Source organism: Salmo salar, chromosome ssa15 (genome assembly GCF_905237065.1).
Source record: "Salmo salar chromosome ssa15, Ssal_v3.1, whole genome shotgun sequence".
Taxonomy (NCBI): Eukaryota; Metazoa; Chordata; class Actinopteri; order Salmoniformes; family Salmonidae; genus Salmo; species Salmo salar.
The window spans coordinates 40951393-40973181 of NC_059456.1; the positions used below are offsets into that span (position 1 = coordinate 40951393).

The 21789-nt window shown below is 40.7% G+C and overlaps 1 protein-coding gene across 14 annotated transcripts; it reads right to left on the reverse strand.

Annotated features, from left to right (window-relative positions):
* Window positions 1–3808: 3808 nt before the first annotated feature.
* On the reverse strand, window positions 3809–20778 carry LOC106571437 (uncharacterized). 14 transcript variants are annotated; one of them, XM_045695732.1, is made up of 14 exons: window positions 20536–20757; window positions 19995–20412; window positions 14996–15029; window positions 14694–14900; window positions 14481–14528; window positions 14251–14266; window positions 7708–7902; window positions 7368–7564; window positions 7201–7263; window positions 6048–6063; window positions 5596–5790; window positions 5213–5415; window positions 5031–5112; window positions 3809–4297 (listed from the first exon to the last, which is right to left on the reverse strand). In XM_045695732.1, the coding sequence occupies exons 3-14, from the start codon at window positions 15005–15007 to the stop codon at window positions 4203–4205; spliced, it is 1329 nt and encodes a 442-aa protein (XP_045551688.1). In that variant the 5' UTR covers window positions 15008–15029; window positions 19995–20412; window positions 20536–20757; the 3' UTR covers window positions 3809–4202. The 14 variants fall into 14 exon arrangements, with proteins under 14 accessions (XP_045551688.1, XP_045551689.1, XP_045551685.1 ...); XM_045695733.1 differs by having other exon boundaries at window positions 14996–15055; XM_045695729.1 differs by having other exon boundaries at window positions 14996–15061.
* Window positions 20779–21789: the final 1011 nt, after the last annotated feature.

Here is a 21789-nt window from a genome sequence, read left to right on the forward strand (position 1 = left end):
TATGCTCCTCCCTGACTCCTCTAAGAATGACTGCAATAACTGATAAGATTGCTGATCTTAGTAAAACTCTCTCAAAATCTGAAAAATCTGTTTTTGACAAAATTGGTGACTGGTTTAATGCTAGATTTGGAAATGTGATGGGAAAAGTTATGTTGACCCTGTTTTCATTGTTTATTCTTATACTTGTGGGAGGTTTGGTGATTTTGGTTACTGTTTATATTTGTAAGAAAATGACTGTAACTGCTAAAGAACATGCTGGAATGATGGTGTTGGTGGAAGCTCATACAAATCATGCTGAAAATGATACTGGTACATTTCTGGTTTCTCTTAATCTCATTGTTTATTCAACTCGTGTGGTTTCTCCCAGGACTCAAGAGGAAATTGGAGTATAGACAGACTCACCCCACCCCCACCAGCATTCCAGGAACCTCAGAAGTTGTTTCTCCCTTTACCAGGCCATCCCTGGGATCAAATGGATCCAGGGGATTTGCCTAATCTATTTGACTTCAGAGGAGAATATTATGATTGAAGCTGTGAGACTAATTAGTCTCAAAGGGATATAAGATACTGTCATAATGCTAATTTTACCAATGATTGACAAGGAAACAGGAACGAACCCTAACGGGCTGAAGGGAGGGGTTCGCTGTCATAGGAATTTTCTATCCCCATGATAATAATTAACAATCAATAAGCCTTGACTAATTCCCAAGGTTTGTAAGACAATGGGTTAATAATTAGGCAAGGACTCAGCTTTCTGCAAAACGTTCGTGCGGTTTATTCAGAGAACGTTCTGCCCAACATTAACAAAGAAGTTAATTTTATCCTCTCTCTCCGCTTACGCACACACCTCTGCACCAAAAGTAGATAACCTACGCACACACATACACACAAACAGTAGGTGAACAGTATCTCTCCCTTGACTTCCCACCACTGTTAATTACTATCCAGCGCTGCCTGTGCTTTCCCCCGAGATTAGGAGAACCTTGAAGGCTACTCCCATATTTGCCTCCAAAGCCTCTCAAAGTTGCTAGGTCAGGTAGAACAAATGTCTACAGTCCTCTTAGGTCCATTAATACGCACACACATTTCTCTCCCTTTCCAGCCTCTACTAGGCCTTTATGGGACTTACGTTCAGTACTTTAACTATTCATTATACATGCTACATAACTACTAATTAATAATGGATTATTGATTAATTTACCTTTATTAGATAATTCTCTTATCATTCGCCCAGGGAGCCATACAAGCTAGAACCACTATTGGGCGCAGGTGTTGGTAACTGGTCAGCCACTAAACCCCCTAAACTGCTCATTAGGCGCTGCACTGCGGCTGCTAAAGCCTCTCCAACCTAATGAGTGTTTGTGTGTGTATATGTGTGTGTATATATGGGGGGATTTGGATAAAAGCTGAAGACACATTTCCATCTTGCAGTGACTAATAAAGTATATCATCTAATCAATGGGGTAATGAAAGAGTTGGGACGTCCCAAGGATTACATGTAGAATTTTCCACCCCAGATTACATTATGATTAAATGAAATTCAACACAATGAACAATAGTTATTGACCTCAAATAAGGCTTGAAGAAAGAAGGGTTGCCTATGCTCCTTTTTTGTACAGTATGAAGAAAAAATACATGCAGCTGACACATTCATTTTTATTAAAAGGTACAATCTGAGATATTCAATGCTGTTGAATAGTAATTTTAATAAGCCCCTTGTCACACCCTGATCTGTTTCACCTGTCTTTGTGATTGTCTCCACCCCCTCCATCTTCCCCATTATCCCGTGTATTTATACCTGTCTTCTCGGTTTGTCTGTTGCCAGTTCGTTTTGTTCATTAAGACCTACCAGCGGTTTTCCCCTTGCTCATGTCCTGTTTATAGCGCCCGTTTCCTAGTTTTCCCGGTTTTGACCTTTCTGCCTGCTCTGAGCCTGCCTGCCGTCCTGTACCTTTGCCCCACTACTCTGGATTACCGACCTCTGCCTGCCCTGACCCTGAGCCTGTCTGCCATCCTGTACCTTTGCCTGCCCGTGTTCGATTTAATACACTTTTGTTACTTCAACATTGTCTGTACCTGGGTCCTTCAAACCTGATATATCTGTTGATTCTTGAATAATATCTTATATGCCACGTGGGCTTAGTAGGTTACAGCTGTTGATGTGAGAGTAGTTCTATTTCTCTTTATTCCACACCCAAGTGCCAGGGCTGCCATTGGGCCAAAACACTTCAGGATAATGTGGTAATGCAACAACAACAAAAATACAATTTCAGCTATATTGAAATGCCACATGATTATGATCAACCCTGTGTCTGCAAAATCACAGTATGTAACATAATAAAGTATATATATTTATATACACACAACCGGTCAAAAGTTTAAGAACACCTACTCATTCAAGGGTTTTTCTTTATTTGTACTATTTTCTACATTGTAGAATAATAGTGAATACATCAAAACTGTGAAATAACACATATGGAATCATGTAGTAACCAAAAAAGGTTTAAACAAATCAAAATATATTTTATATTTGAGATTCTTCAAATAGCAACCCTTTGCTTTGATGACAGCTTTGCACACTCTTGGCATTCTCTCAACCAACTTCATGAGGTAGTCACCTGGAATGCATTTTAGTTAACAGGTGTGCCTTCTTAAAAGTTCATTTGTGGAACTTCTTTCCTCAATGTGTTTGAGCCAATCAGTTGTGTTGTGACTAGGTGGGGGGTATACAGAAGATAGCCCTATTTGGTAAAATACCTAGTCCATATTATGGCAAGAACAGCTCAAATAAGCAAAGAGAAATGACAGTCCATCATTACTTTAAGACATGTAGGTCAGTCAAGAACTTTGAAAGTTTCTTGAAGTGCAGTCACAAAAACCATCAAGCACTATGATGAAACTGGCTCTCATGAGGACCGCCACAGGAAAGGAAGACCCAGAGTTACCTCTGCTGCAGAGGATATGTTCATTAGAGTTACCAGCCTCAGAAATTGCAGCCCAAATAAATGCTTCACAGTAACAGACACATCTATCTCAACATCAACTGTTCAGAGGAAACTGTGTGAATCAGGCCTTCATGGTTTAATTGCTGCAATGAAACCACTACTAAAGGACACCAATAAGAAAAAGAGACTTGCTTGGGACAAGAAACATGAGCAATGGACATTAGACCGGTGGAAATGTATCCTTTGGTCTGGAGTCCAAATTGGAGATTTTTGGTTCCAACCGCCGTGTCTTTGTGAGACGCGGTGTGGGTGAATGGATGATCTCTGCATGTGTATTTCCCACCGTAAAGCATGGAGGAGGTGGTGTTATGGTGTGGGGGTGCTTTGCTGGTGACACTGTATGTGATTTATTTAGAATTCAAGGCACACTTAACCAGCATTGCTACCACAGAATTCTGCAGCGATACGCCATCCCCTCTGGTTTGGGCTCAGTGGGACTATCATTTGTTTTTCAACAGGACAATGACCCAACATACCTCCAAGCTGTGTAAGGAAGGAGAGTGATGGAGTGCTGCATCAGATGGCCTGGCCTCCACAATCCCCCGACCTCAACCCAATTGAGATGGTTTGGGATAAGTTGGACCCCAGAGTGAAGGAAAAGCAGCCAACAAGTGCTCAACATATGTGGGAACTCCTTCAAGACTGTTGTAAAAGCATTCCAGGTGAAGCTGGTTGAGAGAATGCCAAGTGTGCAAAGCTGTCATCAAGGCAAAGGGTGGCAACTTTGAATTATCTAAAAAAATGTAATATATTTTGATTTGTTTAACACTTTTTTGGTTACTACATGATTCCATATGTGTTATTTCATAGTTTTGATGTCTTCACTATTATTCTACAATGTAGAAAATAGTAAAAATATTGAAAAACCCTTGAATGTAGGTGTTCTAAAACTGTTGGCAGGTAGTGTATATTTATTTATACTCCCATCAAAAGTTGTCTCAAGCACTATATTATATTATCTTTATACTTATCCACATTAATGGAGTTAATTATTAAGCAATTTTGACAAAACACACTTTAGTTGTTCTAGACTCACTTAGGCTATAAGTGCATATTCTAACGCTTATAGTTGGTTATATTTCTAGGGTTAAATTGTCAAATGTTTTGACTATGAATAGACATTTTTCAAAATCAGACTTCAATCCACTTATTCACTCATTATTACAACTTAAAGGCTGGGGAGCAATGTGCTTCATCTTAATGTTGCACTTCATGATCGCAAACAGGCACTTCAACTGTTGCAGTGGTTGATGGAAGACTCAGCCACTCTGGCAAACCCACCATTTGCCAACCTAAAGAAAGAAAACCACATCAGATGTTACTGACAGTATCTTGTCCTGAGATAAATCTAATATCCTGCAGCTTTATGAGAGTCAGGCCCTTGTTGTGTCATCCTAAATCCTAAACATCCATTGGATATGTTTTTCATTAAAGGGATACTTTGGAATTTTGGCAAAGAGCCCCTTTATCTACTTCCCCAGAGTCAGATGAACTCGTGGATACAATTTTTATGTCTCTGCGTGCAGTTTGAAGAAGTTGTTAACTAGCACTAGTGCAATTGCTAACTAGCGTTAGCGTAATGACTGGAAGGCTATGGGTATCTACTAGCATGCTAGCAGATACCCATAGACTTAGTTATTGTGCTAATGCTAGTCAGCATTGGCTCGTGAAACGACATCTAACTTCCTTCATACTGGACACAGAGACATAAAAATCATATCCACACGTTCATCTGACTCTGAGGGGAGTAGATAAATGGCCTCATTGCCAAAATCCCGAAGTATCCCTTTAATCTTCCTGTTATTCATAAAGGCAATGTCATCATCATTGTCTTCTTTACAATGTAAACACCCAGGCACAATTAACAGTTAGTACAACTAGGAGTTAGTGTGGTATCAGTTTGCAGAATTCAATTTTGATTACTGATGCTAACATAACATTTGAAATTGTACTTTCATCTTATCTTGATGTGATATTGATTTGACCTGTGTTCATGTAAAGAATAATATCAATGAATATACTTACATGAAGTTAGAACTGACTTAAACAATTGGTAAACAGCTGAGAACTGCCAAATGATACGAGGGTCAAAGGAAGAAACTGCAATCTGTGAAAAAATAACAAGATATAAAAACTGGTTCTCCTTGTATAAAATGTGTTCTATAGAGTCACATTGTATTTAAAATAGTGTACAAATGATAGAATACCTCAGGATGTATATTAAGCTTCTTCAGAATCTCTTTGACTGCTGCTTCATTGCGATGACACTCCAATAGTCCCTGGCTCTCATGGAAGAGACAGTCCACTGTGAGTATTACATCACCTCTGGTCACTAGTCTGCTGCTGTCAGGTACAGTGTAGTCTGGGATGAAGGTGTGATGCAGTACTACCAGAATGACAGGTTTACCAACTGTCAAAAAGGAATCAAAATACATGTCAATTCAACCATGGATATGAGTAGCCTAGCAACGTATGCTGAATGTAATAACATGTATAAGTTACTGTTGCCATTGTCAATTACTTTTATTTCGATCCATCTAAACATGGAGAAAGTAGCTGTCAGAGGAATTTGGTCAGATTACTGAATTACCTGGAATCTGCTGCAGTGCTGCTTCAATATCAGTCCCAGCACGAGAGACGATGGGACAGAAAACCATGATGAAATCACTCTCCTCTGGTGATTTCACCTCAGTTACGGTACTGGTTGTGGTTAGTTGCAGTGTTATGCCCTCATGAGACCCCAGAGTATTCCCAGCTACAATAACTAGTAGAGCTATCCTTGGCTCTACAAAAAAAAAAAAAAAATGTAGGTCAAAAAATGCCTGTGATGCAACAATGGTACATTCACAAGCGTCAAATTTGTTTGCAAAGTATGTCATGAAATATATAGGGGACATTTCGTAAATATGCCATTGAAGGTGCAGTTATATCCGCTTTGCAGCCGCACTTTTCTTAACCTGTGTTGCAGTGCAGGGAAACGTAATAAGCTGCCCAACTGTGGGTATAATATCAATGTTCGATTTATAACAGGTACTTTCTTACCTTTTCGAGAATCCTGCTGCAACAGAGAGAGAAGTTCAGAAATGACCCCAAAAAGTAAACTTTCTTAATTTTGTATAAAAGTTAACCGTTTTTTTTTTGTTGTGCTGTGACTCATTCTGATCAACCAATCAATGTCTATCAGTTGCTGGGGTTGCTACAGAGAGGAGTTCAAATGGGGGTGCAGTGTAGCCATGTAATAAGTAACCCTGCTGATTGCTTCATTGCTTATTGCTTGTTTTTAGCTCCCAGAGCTAATGCCCAGGCTTTATCTACCGTAAATTCCGGACTATAAGCCGCAACTTTTTTCCCAGGCTTTGAACCTCACGGCTTAAACAATGACGTGGCTAATATATGGATTTTTCCCACTTTACATTTTTTTTCTCTCCAAAAAAACACATTCTGTGACGTGCTCAGTTTTTTGGTGGCGTGAAGCTTTCATTTAGACCAATGAAATTGCCGAACGGGTTAAGGTCAAACAACTTTTTTGTTTACTGTTTAGATTAAATCGAGCGCTCTCAAACTTCCCATCATTCTGATTACGGTAGTCATTTTGTCACCCTCATCATGGCAAAGACACGGAGAAATTAATATGATGCAGCTTTCAAGTTGAAGGCGATTGATCTGGCTGTTGGAAAAGGAAATAGAGCTGCTGCACGGGAGCTTGGTCTTAATGAGTCGATGATAAGACGTTGGAAACAGCAGCGTGAGGAATTGACTCAGTGCAAAAAGACAACTAAAGCTTACTGCTAATTTTTAATTTTTTGTTACAAGCCGTGTTTCGTTAAAGCCTATTTATTTTTGTTACAAGTCATGTTTCATTAAAGCCTATTTATTTTTGTTACAAGCCGTGTTTCGTTAAAGCCTGTGTAAAGTTCATTTGTTTCGATGTACCGGTAGGCACCTGCGGCTTATAGACATGTGCAGCTTATTTATGTTCAAAATAATATATTTTTTTTAATTCAGTGGGTGCGGCTTATATTCAGGTGCGCTTAATAGTCCGGAAATTACGGTAAGTGGTCTCCAGATTCAATACATTTAATCATCCCTAGGAAAGTGTCTGGACACCAGCATAATACAGTGCATATTTTTGTACAGTTGTACAATCACATCAGCCGTTGAGCAAAGTAGCAAAATCTGAAATTAGAAAAAATACCTCCAGGTTTTTCTGCTCAAGGGCTTCACTGGCTTCACTGTGTTCAATAATCTCCCAGTCATTCTGCAAGTTAAAATACACAGTATAGGTAAGCATGCAGGAGGTGCTACTTGGTGTTAGTATTCCCAACTGAAGCTTGCATTACCCCACCGGATAAACTACATTACCATTGGCGGTATTATGTTCACAATCTCTGTGACTGCTGCTTCATTGTGATGACACTCCAATAGTCCCTGGCTCTCATGGAAGAGACAGTCCACTGTGAGTATTACATCACTTCTGGTCACTAGTCTGCTGCTGTCAGGTACAGTGTAGTCTGGGTTGAAGGTGTGATGCAGTACTACCAGAATGACAGGTTTACCATCTGTCAAGAGAGAGAGGGACAAATAAGAGCATTTGGAATTAGATTAAACTTTCTGAAACGTTTCTTTATGGATATTGTTGATCTGTAAATAGTCTCTGATGACAGACTGTTACAGTACACTTGGTTCTGGGTGCCAAGATTACCAGGAATCTGCTGCAGTGCTGCTTCAATATCAGTCCCAGCACGAGAGACGATGGGACAGAAAGCCATGATGACATCACTCTCCGCTGATGACATCACCTTAGTTAAACCATTTTTAGTGAGCTGGCGATTTATTTCCTCATGAGACCCCAGAGTATTCCCAGTCAGAATGGTGAAGAACTTCTTCATCTTCGACTCTATAGAATAATAAACATATGGTTTAAGTATGTGGTTAAGCAACTGTGACACCTCAGTTACAACATAAGCATATTCAGTCTTACAGCCTGCCATCATGATGGATCTCAATTGCATGTTCCCTAAATGGCAGTGTTGTAGGCTAACTTCAATTGTATTGAAGCCTCTGCTACAATAAAGACATCTAACTAGCCTGCGGGAATCACTTGTGCCCTTACAGGCAATGTCCGCGAAATTGATGGGCACCGACAAAATTACAGAGCCCATTCATTTTCAATGGAAGGAAAGTGGATCTCGCTAAAATGAGCAGGGCCAAATAAGTTCAGCAAACAGAGGGATGGAAAAAGTTGGAGATAGTGGAACTTTTAGCCAAGTCTTGGTGATATCGCGGTGTGATTGACCAATTGGGGACCATAACTGTTCTACTGGTGCACGAACATTCAGCACCATGCCAGCGCCACAGCAGCACAAACTACAGTAGATATCGGGGCAAACATTCTATGGGCGCGCAAACATTCATCACCACAGACAGCGCCATGATCAGCGCAAACTATATACCGCGCACAGTTATTCAGGAACATGGACAGCGCAACGACCAGCGCAAACTGATAGCTTGTAGGCTTATTGTTTTCAGACACAACTTTTGTGCATCACTACAAGAATGACAGGTTTAGGAAACAAAATACATGTCAACTCTTAACCATGGATATGAGTAGCCTAGCAACGTATGCTAAATGTAATAACATGCATAAGTTACTGCTGCCATTGTCAATTAATTTTATTTCTACCCATCTAAACATGGAGAAAGTAGCTGTCAGAGGAATTTGGTCAGATTACTGAATTGCCAGGAATCTGCTGCAGTGCTGCTTCAATATCAGTCCCAGCACGAGAGTCGATGGGACAGAAAGCCATGATGACACTCTCCTCTGGTGATGTCACCTCAGTTAAGCTACTGGTTACAGTGAGCTGCTGTGTTATGCCCTCATGAGATCCTAAAAGGCGGTGTGGTAGGCTAACTTAAATTGTACTAGAAGCCTCAGCTACAATGAAGACATCTAACTAGCCTGCAGGAATCCCTTGTTTAGTCCTTACAGGCAGTGTCCGCTAAAATGTATGGGCACCGACAAAATGACGGAAGGAAAGAAGATCTCGCCAAAATGAGAACGGCAAGGTAAATTCAGAGAACAGAGCGATTCAAAAAATTGGAGATAGCGGATCTTCGCAGTGCGATTGACCAATTGGGGACAATAACTGTTCTACTGGTGCACAAACTTTCAGCACCATGGACAGCACAACAGCAGCGTGAACTGTATATCAGCACACACGTTCTACACTCCTAAAAATAAAGTTGCAAGTTGTAACCAAATAAAGGTTCTTGAGAGTGATGCCATAGGGCAAACTCATTCCACAGAGTGCGAGTGTCTGCGAGTTCTCCCCTCCCTTGTACTTGACTGAGGAATTAAAGTCACTGATTAGTAAGGAACTCCTCTCATCTGGTTGTTTAGGTCTTAATTGAAAGGAGAAATCAAAAACCAGCAGACTCTATGCCCTCCATGGAATGACTGACACCCCTATGGGTCTCTGAAAACCATAAATTGGATGGTTCTTCAAATAATCATAGAAAAATCCAAAACCAGAAATGTTTTGGCTCTCCAGGACCTGAATTGAATAGCTCTGCAGTAGGGTTTTAAGCCTTATTTGCATATTTCCCAGCCTTTCGAGTACATTTTTTAATTAGCAGTACCACCCATGACTTTGTTTGCTAGTGACAGAGACATGGTTGTTGCATTCAATAATTTTCCAACCTGTGGCCTTCACCATATGAGATCCTAAGTGAACATGTCATTAAAATGTTATTCATTATGACAATGCATATTTTGTAAGGCCTTCTTTTGAGGGCCTAGTTTGACCCTAATACACTGTTCTGAAGCTCAGTTTACAGGCCACATCATGCCTGCAAGTCACATTATGCTGGCTTGCAAAATGATGTGTAATTCCTATTGGAATCCAGACAGAGGGGATATCAAACATTTTGAATGACTGCCATAAAGCGGCATCAGTAGTTGAAACGGTAACAAAGCATCCCCCCTGTTTTGGTAAGAAGCTGAGGGATGGGGCTGGAGAAATGTAACCTCTCTCAAATTCAAATACAAAGCTATGCATGCAAGGACTGACCATACATGATAATAAAATGTATAGTTTTAAACATGTTTTGAGGCTATATAGTGTTTGTTTATGTTTACTTTGCTTACAAACCCACAAAACAAGCTTATATTTTGGGTTCTGATGGGGTACGACAGTTCAACTAAACTCATGTGGCATTTATAAGTTATATTCTTCAAGATTCACTGGGTACATGTCATTCATTTATAAGTCCAACAATGGGCAAAGCAGCTGCTGATTGCCCCTTTAAAACATCTAAACTGGAACAACCATTTCAGTAACGGGTGCAAAACGTCCAAGTAACAGATTGGAATAGCAAAGAAAAATGTATGTTATTTATATTTGAGTAGCATAGGATAATTAATCAATCAATATACAGTACCAGTCAAAAGTTTCGACACACCAACTCATTCAAGGGGTTTTATTTTTACTATTTTCTACATTGCAGAATAATAGTGAAGACATCAGAACTATGAAATAACACAAAAGTGGTAAACATAAGTGGTAAACAAATCAAAATATATTTTATATTTGAGATTCTTCAAATAGCAACCCTTTGCTTTGATGACAGCTTTGCACACTCTTGGCATTCTCTCAACCAAAAGTATTTTCAAGTGTTTCACTCCGCTAGCCAGCACCTCGCCTAAATAGGTGTGCGTTTCTTTTTCCTCTAGATTCTTCAAAGTAGCCACCCTTTGCCTTGATGACAGCTTTGCACACTCTTGGCATTCTCTCAACCAGCTTCATGAAGAATGCTTTTCCAACAGTCTTGAAGGAGTTCCCACATATGCTGAGCACTTGTTGGCTGCTTTTCCTTCACTCTGCGGTCCAACTCATCCCAGACCATCTCAATTGGGTTGAAGTCGGGTGATTGTGGAGGCCAGGTCATCTAATGCAGCACTCCATCACTGCTTTTTTGGTCAAGTAGCCCTTACACAGCCTGAAGGTGTGTTTTAGGTCATTGTCCTGTTGAAAAACAAATGATAGCCCCACTAAGCGCAAACCAGAGGGGATGGTGTATGGCTGCAGAATGCAGTGGAGTCATGTTGGTTAAGTGTGACTTGAATTCTAAATAAATAACTGACAGTGTCACCAACAAAGCACTCTCACACCTTCTCCTCCATGCTTCACGGTGGGAACCACACATACGGAGATCATCTGTTCACCTACTCTGCATCTCACAAAGACACGGCGGTTAGAATCAAAAATCTCAAATTTGGACTAATCAGACCAAAGGACAGATTTCCACCAGTTTAATGTCCATTTCTCCTGTTTCTTGGCCCAAGCAAGTCGCTTCTTATTGGTGTCGTTTAGTAGTGGTTTCTTTGCAGCAATTTGACCATGAAGGCCTGATTTACGCAGTCTCCTCTGAACAGTGTGTCTGATACATGAACTCTGTGAAGCATTTATTTGGGCTGCAATTTCTGAGGTGCAGTTAATGCTAATCCTCTGCAGCAGATGTAACTCTGGGTCTTCCTTTCCTGTGGCGGACCTCATGAGAGCCAGTTTCATAGCGCTTGATGGTTTTTGGGACTGCACTTGAAGAAACTTTCAAAGTTCTTGACATTTTCCACATTGATTAACCTTCATGTCTTAGAGTAATGATGGTCTGTTGTTTCTCTTTGCTTATTTGAGCTGTTCTTGCCATAATATGGATTTGGTATTTTACCAAATAGGGCTATCTTCTGTATACCATCCCTACCTTGTCACAACACAACTGTTTGGCTCAAATGCATTAAGAAGGAAAGGAATTCCACAAATTAATTTAACAAGGCACACCTGTTAATTAAAATGCATTCCAGGTGACTACCTTTTAAAACAAAATTATTTTATTTCACCTTTTTTTAAGCATATCCCCGTTTAGGTCACCTAACAGTACGAACTCTGAAGATAAATGGGGGGCAATCAATTCACATATGGTGTCCAGGGCACAGCTGGGGGCTGAGGGGGGTCTATAACAAGCGGCAACTGTGAGAGACTTATTTCTGGAAAGGTGGATTTTTAAAAATTGAAGTTCAAACTGTTTGGGCACAGACCTGGATGGTATGACAGAACTCGGCAGGCTAACTCCGCCCCCGTTGGCAGTTCTATCTTGACGGAAAATGTTGTAGTTGGGGATGGAAATTTCAGAATTTTTGGTGGCCTTCCTAAGCCAGGATTCAGACACGGCTAGGACATCAGGGTTGGCGGAGTGTGCTAAAGCAGTGCATAAAACAAACTTAGGGAGGAGGCTTCTGATGTTAACATGCATGAAACCAAGGCTTTTACGGTTACAGAAGTCAACAAACGAGAGTGCTTGGGGAATAGGTGTCGTACTGGGGGCTACAGGGCCTAGGTTAACCTCTACATCACCAGAGGAATGGAGGAGGAGTAGGATAAGGGTACGGCTAAAGGCTATAAGAACTGGTTGTCTAGTGCGCTGGGAACAGAGAATAAAAGGAGCAGATTTCTGGGCGTGGTAGATTAGATTCAGGGCATGATGTACAAACAAGGGTATGGTTGGATGTGTGTACAGTGGAGGTAAACCTAGGCGTTGAGTGACGATGAGAGCAATTGCATCTCTGGAGGCACCAGTTAAGCCAGGTGAGGTCTCCGCATGTGTGGGGGGGTGGGACAATAGAGCTATCTAAGGCATGTTGAGCGGGACTGGGGGCTTTACAGTGAAATAAAACAATAAGTACTAACCGAGACAGCAGTAGACAGGGCATGTTGACATTAGAGAGAGGCATAAAGCAATCACGGGTGTTGATCGGGAGAGCTAAGACAACAACAGGTAAATGGCGATAAATGGGCAGAGAGGGTCAGTTAGGTACGCACAGGACCTGATTTCAAGGCTGGGGCCGACAGATAAACAAAAAGAGGAACCGCGTTAGTGAATAGTCCAGCAGGCATCAGCTGTGTAGCCGAGTGATCACATGGTCCAATGAGCAGCAATAGGTGAGTCAGGGAGCCATTTGGTAGTCGCTACTACGCTAGGCGAGAGGGAGACAACGGCGTTCAGAAAGCTAGCGGGCCGGGATAGCGGATGGGTCTTCGGCGACATCGCAGCGGAAAAGCCTGTTGAAACCACATCGGACGATTACATTGGCAGACCAGTCGTGATGGATCGGCGGGGCTCCGTGTCGACAATAAAGGGTCCAGGCCAATTGGCAAAAGAGGTATAGTAGCCCAAGAAGTTAGCTGGTATATGGGCCTAGCTCAAGGCTAACTGGTGCTTGCTTCGGGACAGAGGCGTTAGCTAACAGTAGCCACTTGATCGCAGCTAGCTAGCTGCGATGATCCGGTGTAATGGTCCAGAGCTTGCGGCAGGAATCCGGTGATGTGGTTGAAAGAATAAACCTGGTTGAAAGAATGCCAAGAGTATGCAAAACTGTCATCAAGGCAAAGCGTGGCTACTTTGATGGTTACTACATGATTCAATATGTGTTATTTCATAGTTTTGATGTCTTCGCTATTATTCTACAATGTAGAAAATAGTTTAAAAAAAATAAGAAAAACCCTGGAATGAGAAGATGTGTCCAAACTTTTGACTGGTACTGTACATGCAAAAACATAGATATTAAAACAAACTATTCTAAAAATCTACCTGCAATAGAGCATGCTGGGAAATATGATAATAATGGGCATGGTTTTGGTTCAATGCTGGTTATTAACACCAACAGTGGGGTTATTTTACACCACAGAATTTTAATTTAACTCTTTACAGTGAATTTAATTATTGCATGGACACTAGAAATGTTACACTGACAAATCAACACTGGCCAATTTGCTGTGTGCTATGAAAAGGACATATCTACAGGCTTTCTATACATTTCAAGAACCTTTTAGAATTCTGAAGAACTGTCGATGCAAGGTTATTCTTGGGCAAGAGTTCTCCAAGAAACCTTAAGAGCTGAGGAAGTACCTTTTAAGAACCTTAATTATTTCAGTGTATGGGCGCGCAAAAGTTCTGCACCATGGACAGCACCACGAACTGATAGGTAGCAGGCCTATTGTTTTCAGACACAGCCTTTTTTGCCAAGTTGCCCATAGTGCCTATTTCCCTGAAATGTTGAAATGATGAATAAATAGAAGATGATTGCAATACTGATCTCAGGACTCTTTGATATCCTGCTACAGGCGGTTACCACAAGTTAATTGGGACCCAAATACTGCAAAATGTATGCTTGATTTCACAGTAGGCATACCTTTTGGAGGTTCCTGCTGCAACAGAGAGAAAAGTTCAGAAATCACACAAGATTGTACTATAAACAATTGATAAGATTAAAAGGCTTTATTGCATGATGACGTCACCCTTATTAACGCCACATATTTAACATTTAACTAATGTCAATGATCTAATTTAATTGTACAGTTGGTAATATCAGCTGATAAGAACCAAAGTTAGAAATGAGAGTATATACTCCGCATACAGTACCTGGATGGTATTCTGCTCATAGGTCTCTATGTCGTCTGCATTCCCCACCTTGAATAAACACACTCTAACACTCACCACTAGAACTCAAAGCACACGATTCAAAATCTAATGATACACCAAATGTGATTTTTATTTCTATTAGCTAATTATGGAAAATTGTCTCGTAATCAAACTTCAACAAAAAACCTATTAGAGAACGATAACAGCAGCAACCTTAATGACAACCTTGCTTGGAAGCTCAGATGATTTCTCGCTGTCTTTGGGAAGTTTGTTTACATCTTGAATTGATTCTTGAATGTTAGGGTCTTTGTTAACGTCTGTAGGAAGTGTGTTTGGCTCTCCTCCTGTGGCTGAGTAGTTGCCCATTGCATCTGACAAGAGGTCCTCTTGAGGCCTACTTAAAGGTGCTAAGATTTCCACCTGCAAATATCCCTAATGTCAATAACATATCAATAGAAGAAAATGAATAAAAAACTAGGAAAGAAAGGTCAATTGAACATTTGCAGCATCTTTACCTCATTGTTCATGACTGACTGTATTTCACTGACCCTGCAGAGCGACACAGACAGGATCACCTGTTACTGAAATACAGACAAGAGGGTAGCTGTATCCCAATATAGCGACCAAATCACAATGGGCAGGTGGGTGTGTCGAAAGGAAAGTAGTGAGCGTGTCGAAAGAAGTGGGTGTGTCAAAAGGAATGGGTGTCTCGAAAGTAGTGGGCGTGTGGAAAGGAGTGGGTGTGTCGAAAGCGCTCTGCTATAGGTTAGACGGTTTTGATTGAACTGTGAGGTTTTTTTCTTCTATTTCTTATTATGCGACTACCTTACATTGAGATATAGTTTGGACTTCTGTTTTCAAGCCAGATGATGAGTCTGAGTAATATTTAAAAGCTACTTATTAAAAGTATTGACAATGGGGTGTACTGTTGCTTCATGTGTTGTATGTGTGTGATTACTGTGACGTTCACCCTGATATTGGCTACTAGGAAGCTACTTACCATGCCATTGCCGGACAGTAGTGCTCAGTCAAGCGGGAGCGTTGTTGCCGTTCATGCCCTCCCCATTGAGTATTAGACCATATGTACAGTTGAAGTCGGAAGTTTACATACACCTTAGCCAAATACATTTAAACTCAGTTTTTCGCAATTCCTGACATTTAATCCTAGTAAATTCCCTGTCTTAGGTCAGTTAGGATCAGCACTTTATTTTAAGAATGTGAAAAGTCAGAATAATAGTAGAGAATGATTTATTTCAGCATTTATTTCTTTCATCACATTCCCAGTGGGTCAGAAGTTTACATACACTCAATTAGTATTTGGTAGCATTGCCTTTAAATTGTTTAACTTCGGTCAAACGTTTCGGGTAGCCTTCCACAAGCTTCCCACAATAAGTTGGGTGAATTTTGGCCCATTCCTTCTGACAGAGCTGGTGTAACTGAGTCAGGTTTGTAGGCCTCCTTGCTCGCACGCGCCTTTTTAGTTCTGCCCACAAATGTTCTATAGGATTGAGGTCAGGGCTTTGTGATGGCCACTCCAATACCTTGACTTTGTTGTCCTTAAGCCATTTTGCCACAACTTTGGAAGTATGCTTGGGGTCATTGTCCATTTGGAAGACCCATTTGCGACCAGGCTTTAACTTCCTGACTGATGTCTTGAGATGTTGCTTCAATATATCCACATAATTTTCCTTTCTCATGATGTCATCTATTTTGTGAAGTGCACCAGTCCCTCCTGCCTTTTTAGGCACCCCCACAACATGATGCTGCTACCCCCGTGCTTCATGGTTGGGATGGTGTTCTTCGGCTTGCAAGCCTCCCCTTTTTCCTCCAAACATAACAATGGTTATTATGGCCAAAAAGTTATATTTTTGTTTCATCCAACCAGAGGACATTTCTCTAAAAAATATGATCTTTGTCTCCATGTGAAGTTGCAAACCGTAGTCTGGCTTTTTTATGGCGGTTTTGGAGCAGTGGCTTCTTCCTTGCTGAGCGGCCTTTCAGGTTATGTCGATATAGGGCTCGTTTTACTGTGGATATAGATACTTTTGTACCTGTTTCCTCCAGCATCATCACAAGGTCCTTTGCTGTTTTTCTGGGATTGATTTGCACTTTTCGCACCAAAGTATGATCATCTCTAGGAGACAGAACGCGTCTCCTTCCTGAGCGGTATGACGGCTGCGTGGTCCCATGGTGTTTATACTTGCATACTATTGTTTGTACAGATGACCAATATACCTTCAGGCGTTAACAAGAAATTTGTGGAGTGGTTGAAAAACAAGTTTTAATGACTCCAACATAAGTGTATGTAAACTTCCGACTTCAACTGTATGTATGCATCAAGGGGACATTTACTGAACAAAAATATAAAGTGGAAAGTGTCAGTCCCATGTTTTATGAGCTAAAATAAAAGATCCCAGAAATTTTCCATACGCACAAAAAGCTCATTTCTCTCCAATTTCAAATCCCTGTTAGTGAGCATTTATCCTATGCAAAGATATTCTATCCACCTGACAGGTGTGCATATCAAGAAGCTAATTAAACAGAATCATCATTACACAGGTGCACCTCGTGCTTGGCACAATAAATGGCCACTCTAAAATTTTGTCACACAACACAATGCCACAAAATGTCTCAAGTTTTGAGGGAGCATGCTCACTGCAGGATTGTCCACCGACCGGTTGCCAGATAATTGTATGTTAATTTCTTTATCATAAGCTGCCTCCAACGTCATTTTAGAGAATTTGGCAGTACGTCCAACTGACCTCACAACCGCAGACCACGTGTAACCACGATAGCCCAGGACCTCCACATCTGGTTTCTACACCTGCGGGATCATCTGATCAGCCACCCGGACAGCTGATGAAACAGGAGTATTTCTGGTCTGTAATAAAGCCCTTTTGTGGGAAAAAAAACTAATTCTGATTGGCTGGGCCTGGCTCCCCTGTGGGTGGGCCCGGCTCCCAAGAGGGTGGGCCTATGCCCTCCCACGCCCACCCATGACTGGGCCCCTGCCCAGTCATGTGAAATCCATAGATTAGGGCCAAATAAATTCATTTCAATTGACTGATTTCCTTGTATGAACTGTAACTCAGTAAAATCCTTAAATTGTTGCATGAAGCATTTATATTTTTGTTCAGTATAGATCGTTATCAAAATGTGTTATTTCTTGTGTATACCAGGCTGCTATTCTACGTTAATGAATGACGTGCCCAAATTAAACTGTGTGCTACTCGGGCCCAGAAGGTAGGATATGCATAGTATTAGTAGATTTGGATAGAAAACACTCTGACGTTTCTAAAACTGTTTGAATGATGTCTGTGAGTATAACAGAAGTCATATGGCAGGCAAAAACCTGAAAAGAAATCCAACCAGGAAGTGGTTTGTAGTTTTTCAACTGATTGCCTTTCCAAACTACAGTGTCTGTGGGGTCATTTTGCACTTCCTAAGGCTTCCACTAGATGTCAACCGTCTTTAGAACCTTGTTTCATGCTTCTACTGTTACTGGGAAGAGAATAAGAGCTGTCTCAAGCCTGGGACCAACGAGTTGTTTACCGTGCCGTTCCTTCTTTTTCCTCTGTAATGAATACACTATGGAATAGTATCAAAGATTTATGTTAAAAAGACCCTAAGGTTTGATTGTAAACATCGTTTGACATGTTTCTACGAACGGTAATGGAACTATTTGACTTTTCGTCTCTGGTTTTGCGCTCACGCATTATGCCTTTGGATTAGTGATCTGAACGCGCAAACAAAACGGAGGTATTTGGACATAAATATGGAGTTTATCGAACAAAACAAACATTTCTTGTGGAAATGGGAGTCCTGGGAGTGCATTCCGACGAAGATCAGCAAAGGTAAGTGAAGATTTATAATACTATTTCTGAGTTTAGTTGACTCCAGACCTTGGCGGGTAACTGTATAGCTTGCTTTGATGGCTGAGCTCTGTACTCAGAATATTGAACAATGTGCTTTTGCCGTAAAGCTATTTTGAAATCTGACACAGCGGTTGCATTAAGGAGAAGTGTATCTATAATACTGTCAATAACTGTTGTAAATTTTAGCAACGTTTATGATGAGTATTTTTGTAAATTGATGTGCTCATTCACCGGAAGTTTTGGAAGGCAAAACATTTCCGAACATCACGCGCCAATGTAAAATGGGGTTTATGGATATAAATATGAACTTTATCGAACAAAACATACATGTATTGTGTAACATTGAGTCCTGGGAGTGTCATCTGATGAAGATCATCAAAGGTTAGTGATTCATTTTAGCTGTATTTCTGTTTTTTGTGACACCTCTCCTTGCTTGGAAAATGGCTATGTGGTTTTTCTTGTTTAGGCGCTGTCCTAACATAATCTAATGTTATGCTTTCGCCGTAAAGCCTTTTTGAAATCGGACAATGTGGTTGGATTAACGAGAAGATTATCTTTAAAATGGGATATAATAGTTGTATGTTTGAGAAATTTGAATTATGAGATTTTTGTTGTTTTGAATTTGCCTCCCTGCTATTTCACTGGCTGTTGGCAGTGTGTCCCGCGGGTGGACGCTAGCGTCCCACATGTTCCAGAGAGGTTAAATAAAATCCCGTGGAGAAAACATGGCCAAGTTAGCTACCGCCGGCGACACTACCATGATACCCAGTATGAAGCACCTTAAATCGGCAGGCACGTTGATACAACACTGCTGCAGTGGTTACCGATTTACTCGTCGTCTAGCCCAATCAGCCACGCAAAACGATTTTGAGAAGCAACAAATCTGCCCAACTAGCTGACTCGATTTCCATACACCCACTCCTTTCGACACACCCACTCGCCCATACTCCGATTGCGATATTGGGCTGCAGCTACCCATACATGGAAATACAGTACATAGCCTAATTACATTGTGGCTGGGGCAAGAAAAATATGCCCAATTTAATAATCTCAATTTGTTTACCTGCACAATACTCTCATGATGTCAATCAACAGAGAAAATAAACAAACTAGTCACAACGTTAGGTTTGGATGAGAGGGTCGTCAAATACCAGATCAAAAGTCGTATTATCTTATCAAGATTTATGTAAACACTTCTGTACTGCTTCTACTTTCACTCTTGAAACATCCTCCTGATTTCTGGTAATCAGAAAGTGAAAGTGTAAGTATGCACAGCCTGTTGGTTGGGGATAACGTTCAACGCATATTCAGCCAACACTCTTTTGCTCTGACCAAAATAATTTATCTATTCGTTTTTATTGGTTACTTTCACAACAGTTCATTCTTGTCACAACAATACAGAATGTTCTGATAAAGTAAAGGTCAAATTGCATTACACAATGCAAATATTGATTGGTTTAACAATAATAATCTGCAGGAATTTGTGAGTTCATTGACTGACTGTATTTCACTGACCCTGCAAACCAAAACAGACAGACAGCTTCAACTGTTACTGAAATACATAGCCAATTACATCGATTGCGGCTGAGGCAAGAAAAATATTTTCAATTCAAGAATATGAATTAGTTTAGCTACTTACCGCACAATATTGTCACGATGTCAACCAAGACAGAAAATAAACAAACTAGTCACAAACATCCGGTTTGGATGAGAGGGTCGTCAAATACCAGATCAAAAGTTGTATTATCTTAACCTGATCTGTCTGTCTGTACTGCTCTTCCAGTAATCAGAAAGTGAAAGTGTAAGTATGCACAGCCTGTTAGTCGGGGGTCATTTTCAAAGCATAATCAGCCAACACTCTTTTGCTCTGACAAAAATAAATGTATCTATTTGTTTTTATTGGTTACTGTCACAACAGTTCTTTCTTGTCACAACAATACACAATTAACTGATAAAGTAAAGGTCAAATTGCATTACACAATGCAAATATTGATTGGTTTAACAATAATAATCTGCATGAATTTGTCTGTTCATTGACTGACTGTATTTCACTGACCCTGCAAACCAAAACAGACAGACAGCTTTAACTGTTACTGAAATACATAGTTAATTACATCGATTGTGGCTGAGGCAAGAAAAATATGTGCAATTTAAGAATATCAATTAGTTTAGCTACTTACCGCACAATATTGTCACGACGTCAACCAAGACAGAAAATAAACAAAGTAGTCACAAACATCAGGTTTGGATGAGAGGGTCGTCAAATACCAGATCAAAAGTCGTATTATCTAAACTTGATCTGTCTGTCTGTACTGCTCTTACTTTCACTCTTGAAATGCAGATAGAACAATGAGACAGATTTTTAACCGGATGTATAAATGTGCTTGGCGTTGCCACTCACAAATATGGTAGTGAGAGGAAGCCCACTGGCCGGCAGCGGCAGGATGAAACAAGATGGATTTTGGCCAACATTCTGTTATGAACAGAGTGGACTAAGTTTAGTTGACTTTACCCGTTGCAAACGTTTTTAAAAATCGCGTTGTTTAGAAGGATTGCAAAAGCAAATTGAGTTATTGCACACGCGTTCTTCACAGAATAGGCATTTTCCCTAATGGAAATACCCAGATACATGCTAGAACGAGCCAATAGGATCTTGATAGCTTGTGCTTGGCTCTGTCCACCATGTGTGTGTTTGTAAATTCAATCTGGAGTGCCAGAGTGCGCTCTGGGCTTTCGTAAATTCAGAGCGTTGTCAGATTGTCGTTTGTAAATTCAGAGTGTTTACTGCACACACTCTCACTGAACGATCTGACCGAGGAGTAGGGTTGATCCGAGCGTTCTGACCTCACAACAGCAGTCAAGCACCCAAGCTAACTGGCTAAAACGGGTGCTGAGCGTTAGTCGATTCATCAGTTATTCTGCGCTCTGGCACGCTCAGACAATAGCGCTCTGAAATCGGAGTACATAGACAGAGCGAATTTACAAATAATTTTTCCCCATTGGAAACGACAGGCTGGGGTCTAGCTTGGTTTAGTTAAAAAAAATATTTGGTGCAAGTGTCAGTAGCATCCTTGGCGCCCCCTGACAACGGTGTGTCAAGGAAATTTCTGCTTGCGACAACAAATCATATAGCCGTTTGTAACCAACAAGTAACTGTCACGTCCTGACCATGGTAAGCAGTTATTTTCTATGTTAGAGTAGGTCAGGGCGTGACAGGGGGGGTTATTCTATGTGTTCTATTTCTATGTTCTTAGGTTCTAGTTTTGTATTTCTATGTTGGTTTGTTTGGGATGATCTCCAATTAGAGGCAGCTGGTCTTCGTTGTCTCTAATTGGAGATCATACTTAAGTAGGGGTTTTTCTTCCTGGGTTTTGTGGGTGATTATTGTTGAGTTGTGTATGTGTTTTTTCATTCAGTATAATTAAGTATTGCAT

Coding starts and splice junctions, on each gene's coding strand:
- LOC106571437 (XM_045695730.1), bottom strand. Junction 7,264..7,367: donor TGAACATAATACCGCCAATG/GTAATGTAGTTT, acceptor TTTAACTTGCAG/AATGACTGGGAGATTATTGA. Junction 4,298..5,030: donor TAAGTCAGTTCTAACTTCAT/GTAAGTATATTC, acceptor TTCTTTCTTTAG/GTTGGCAAATGGTGGGTTTG.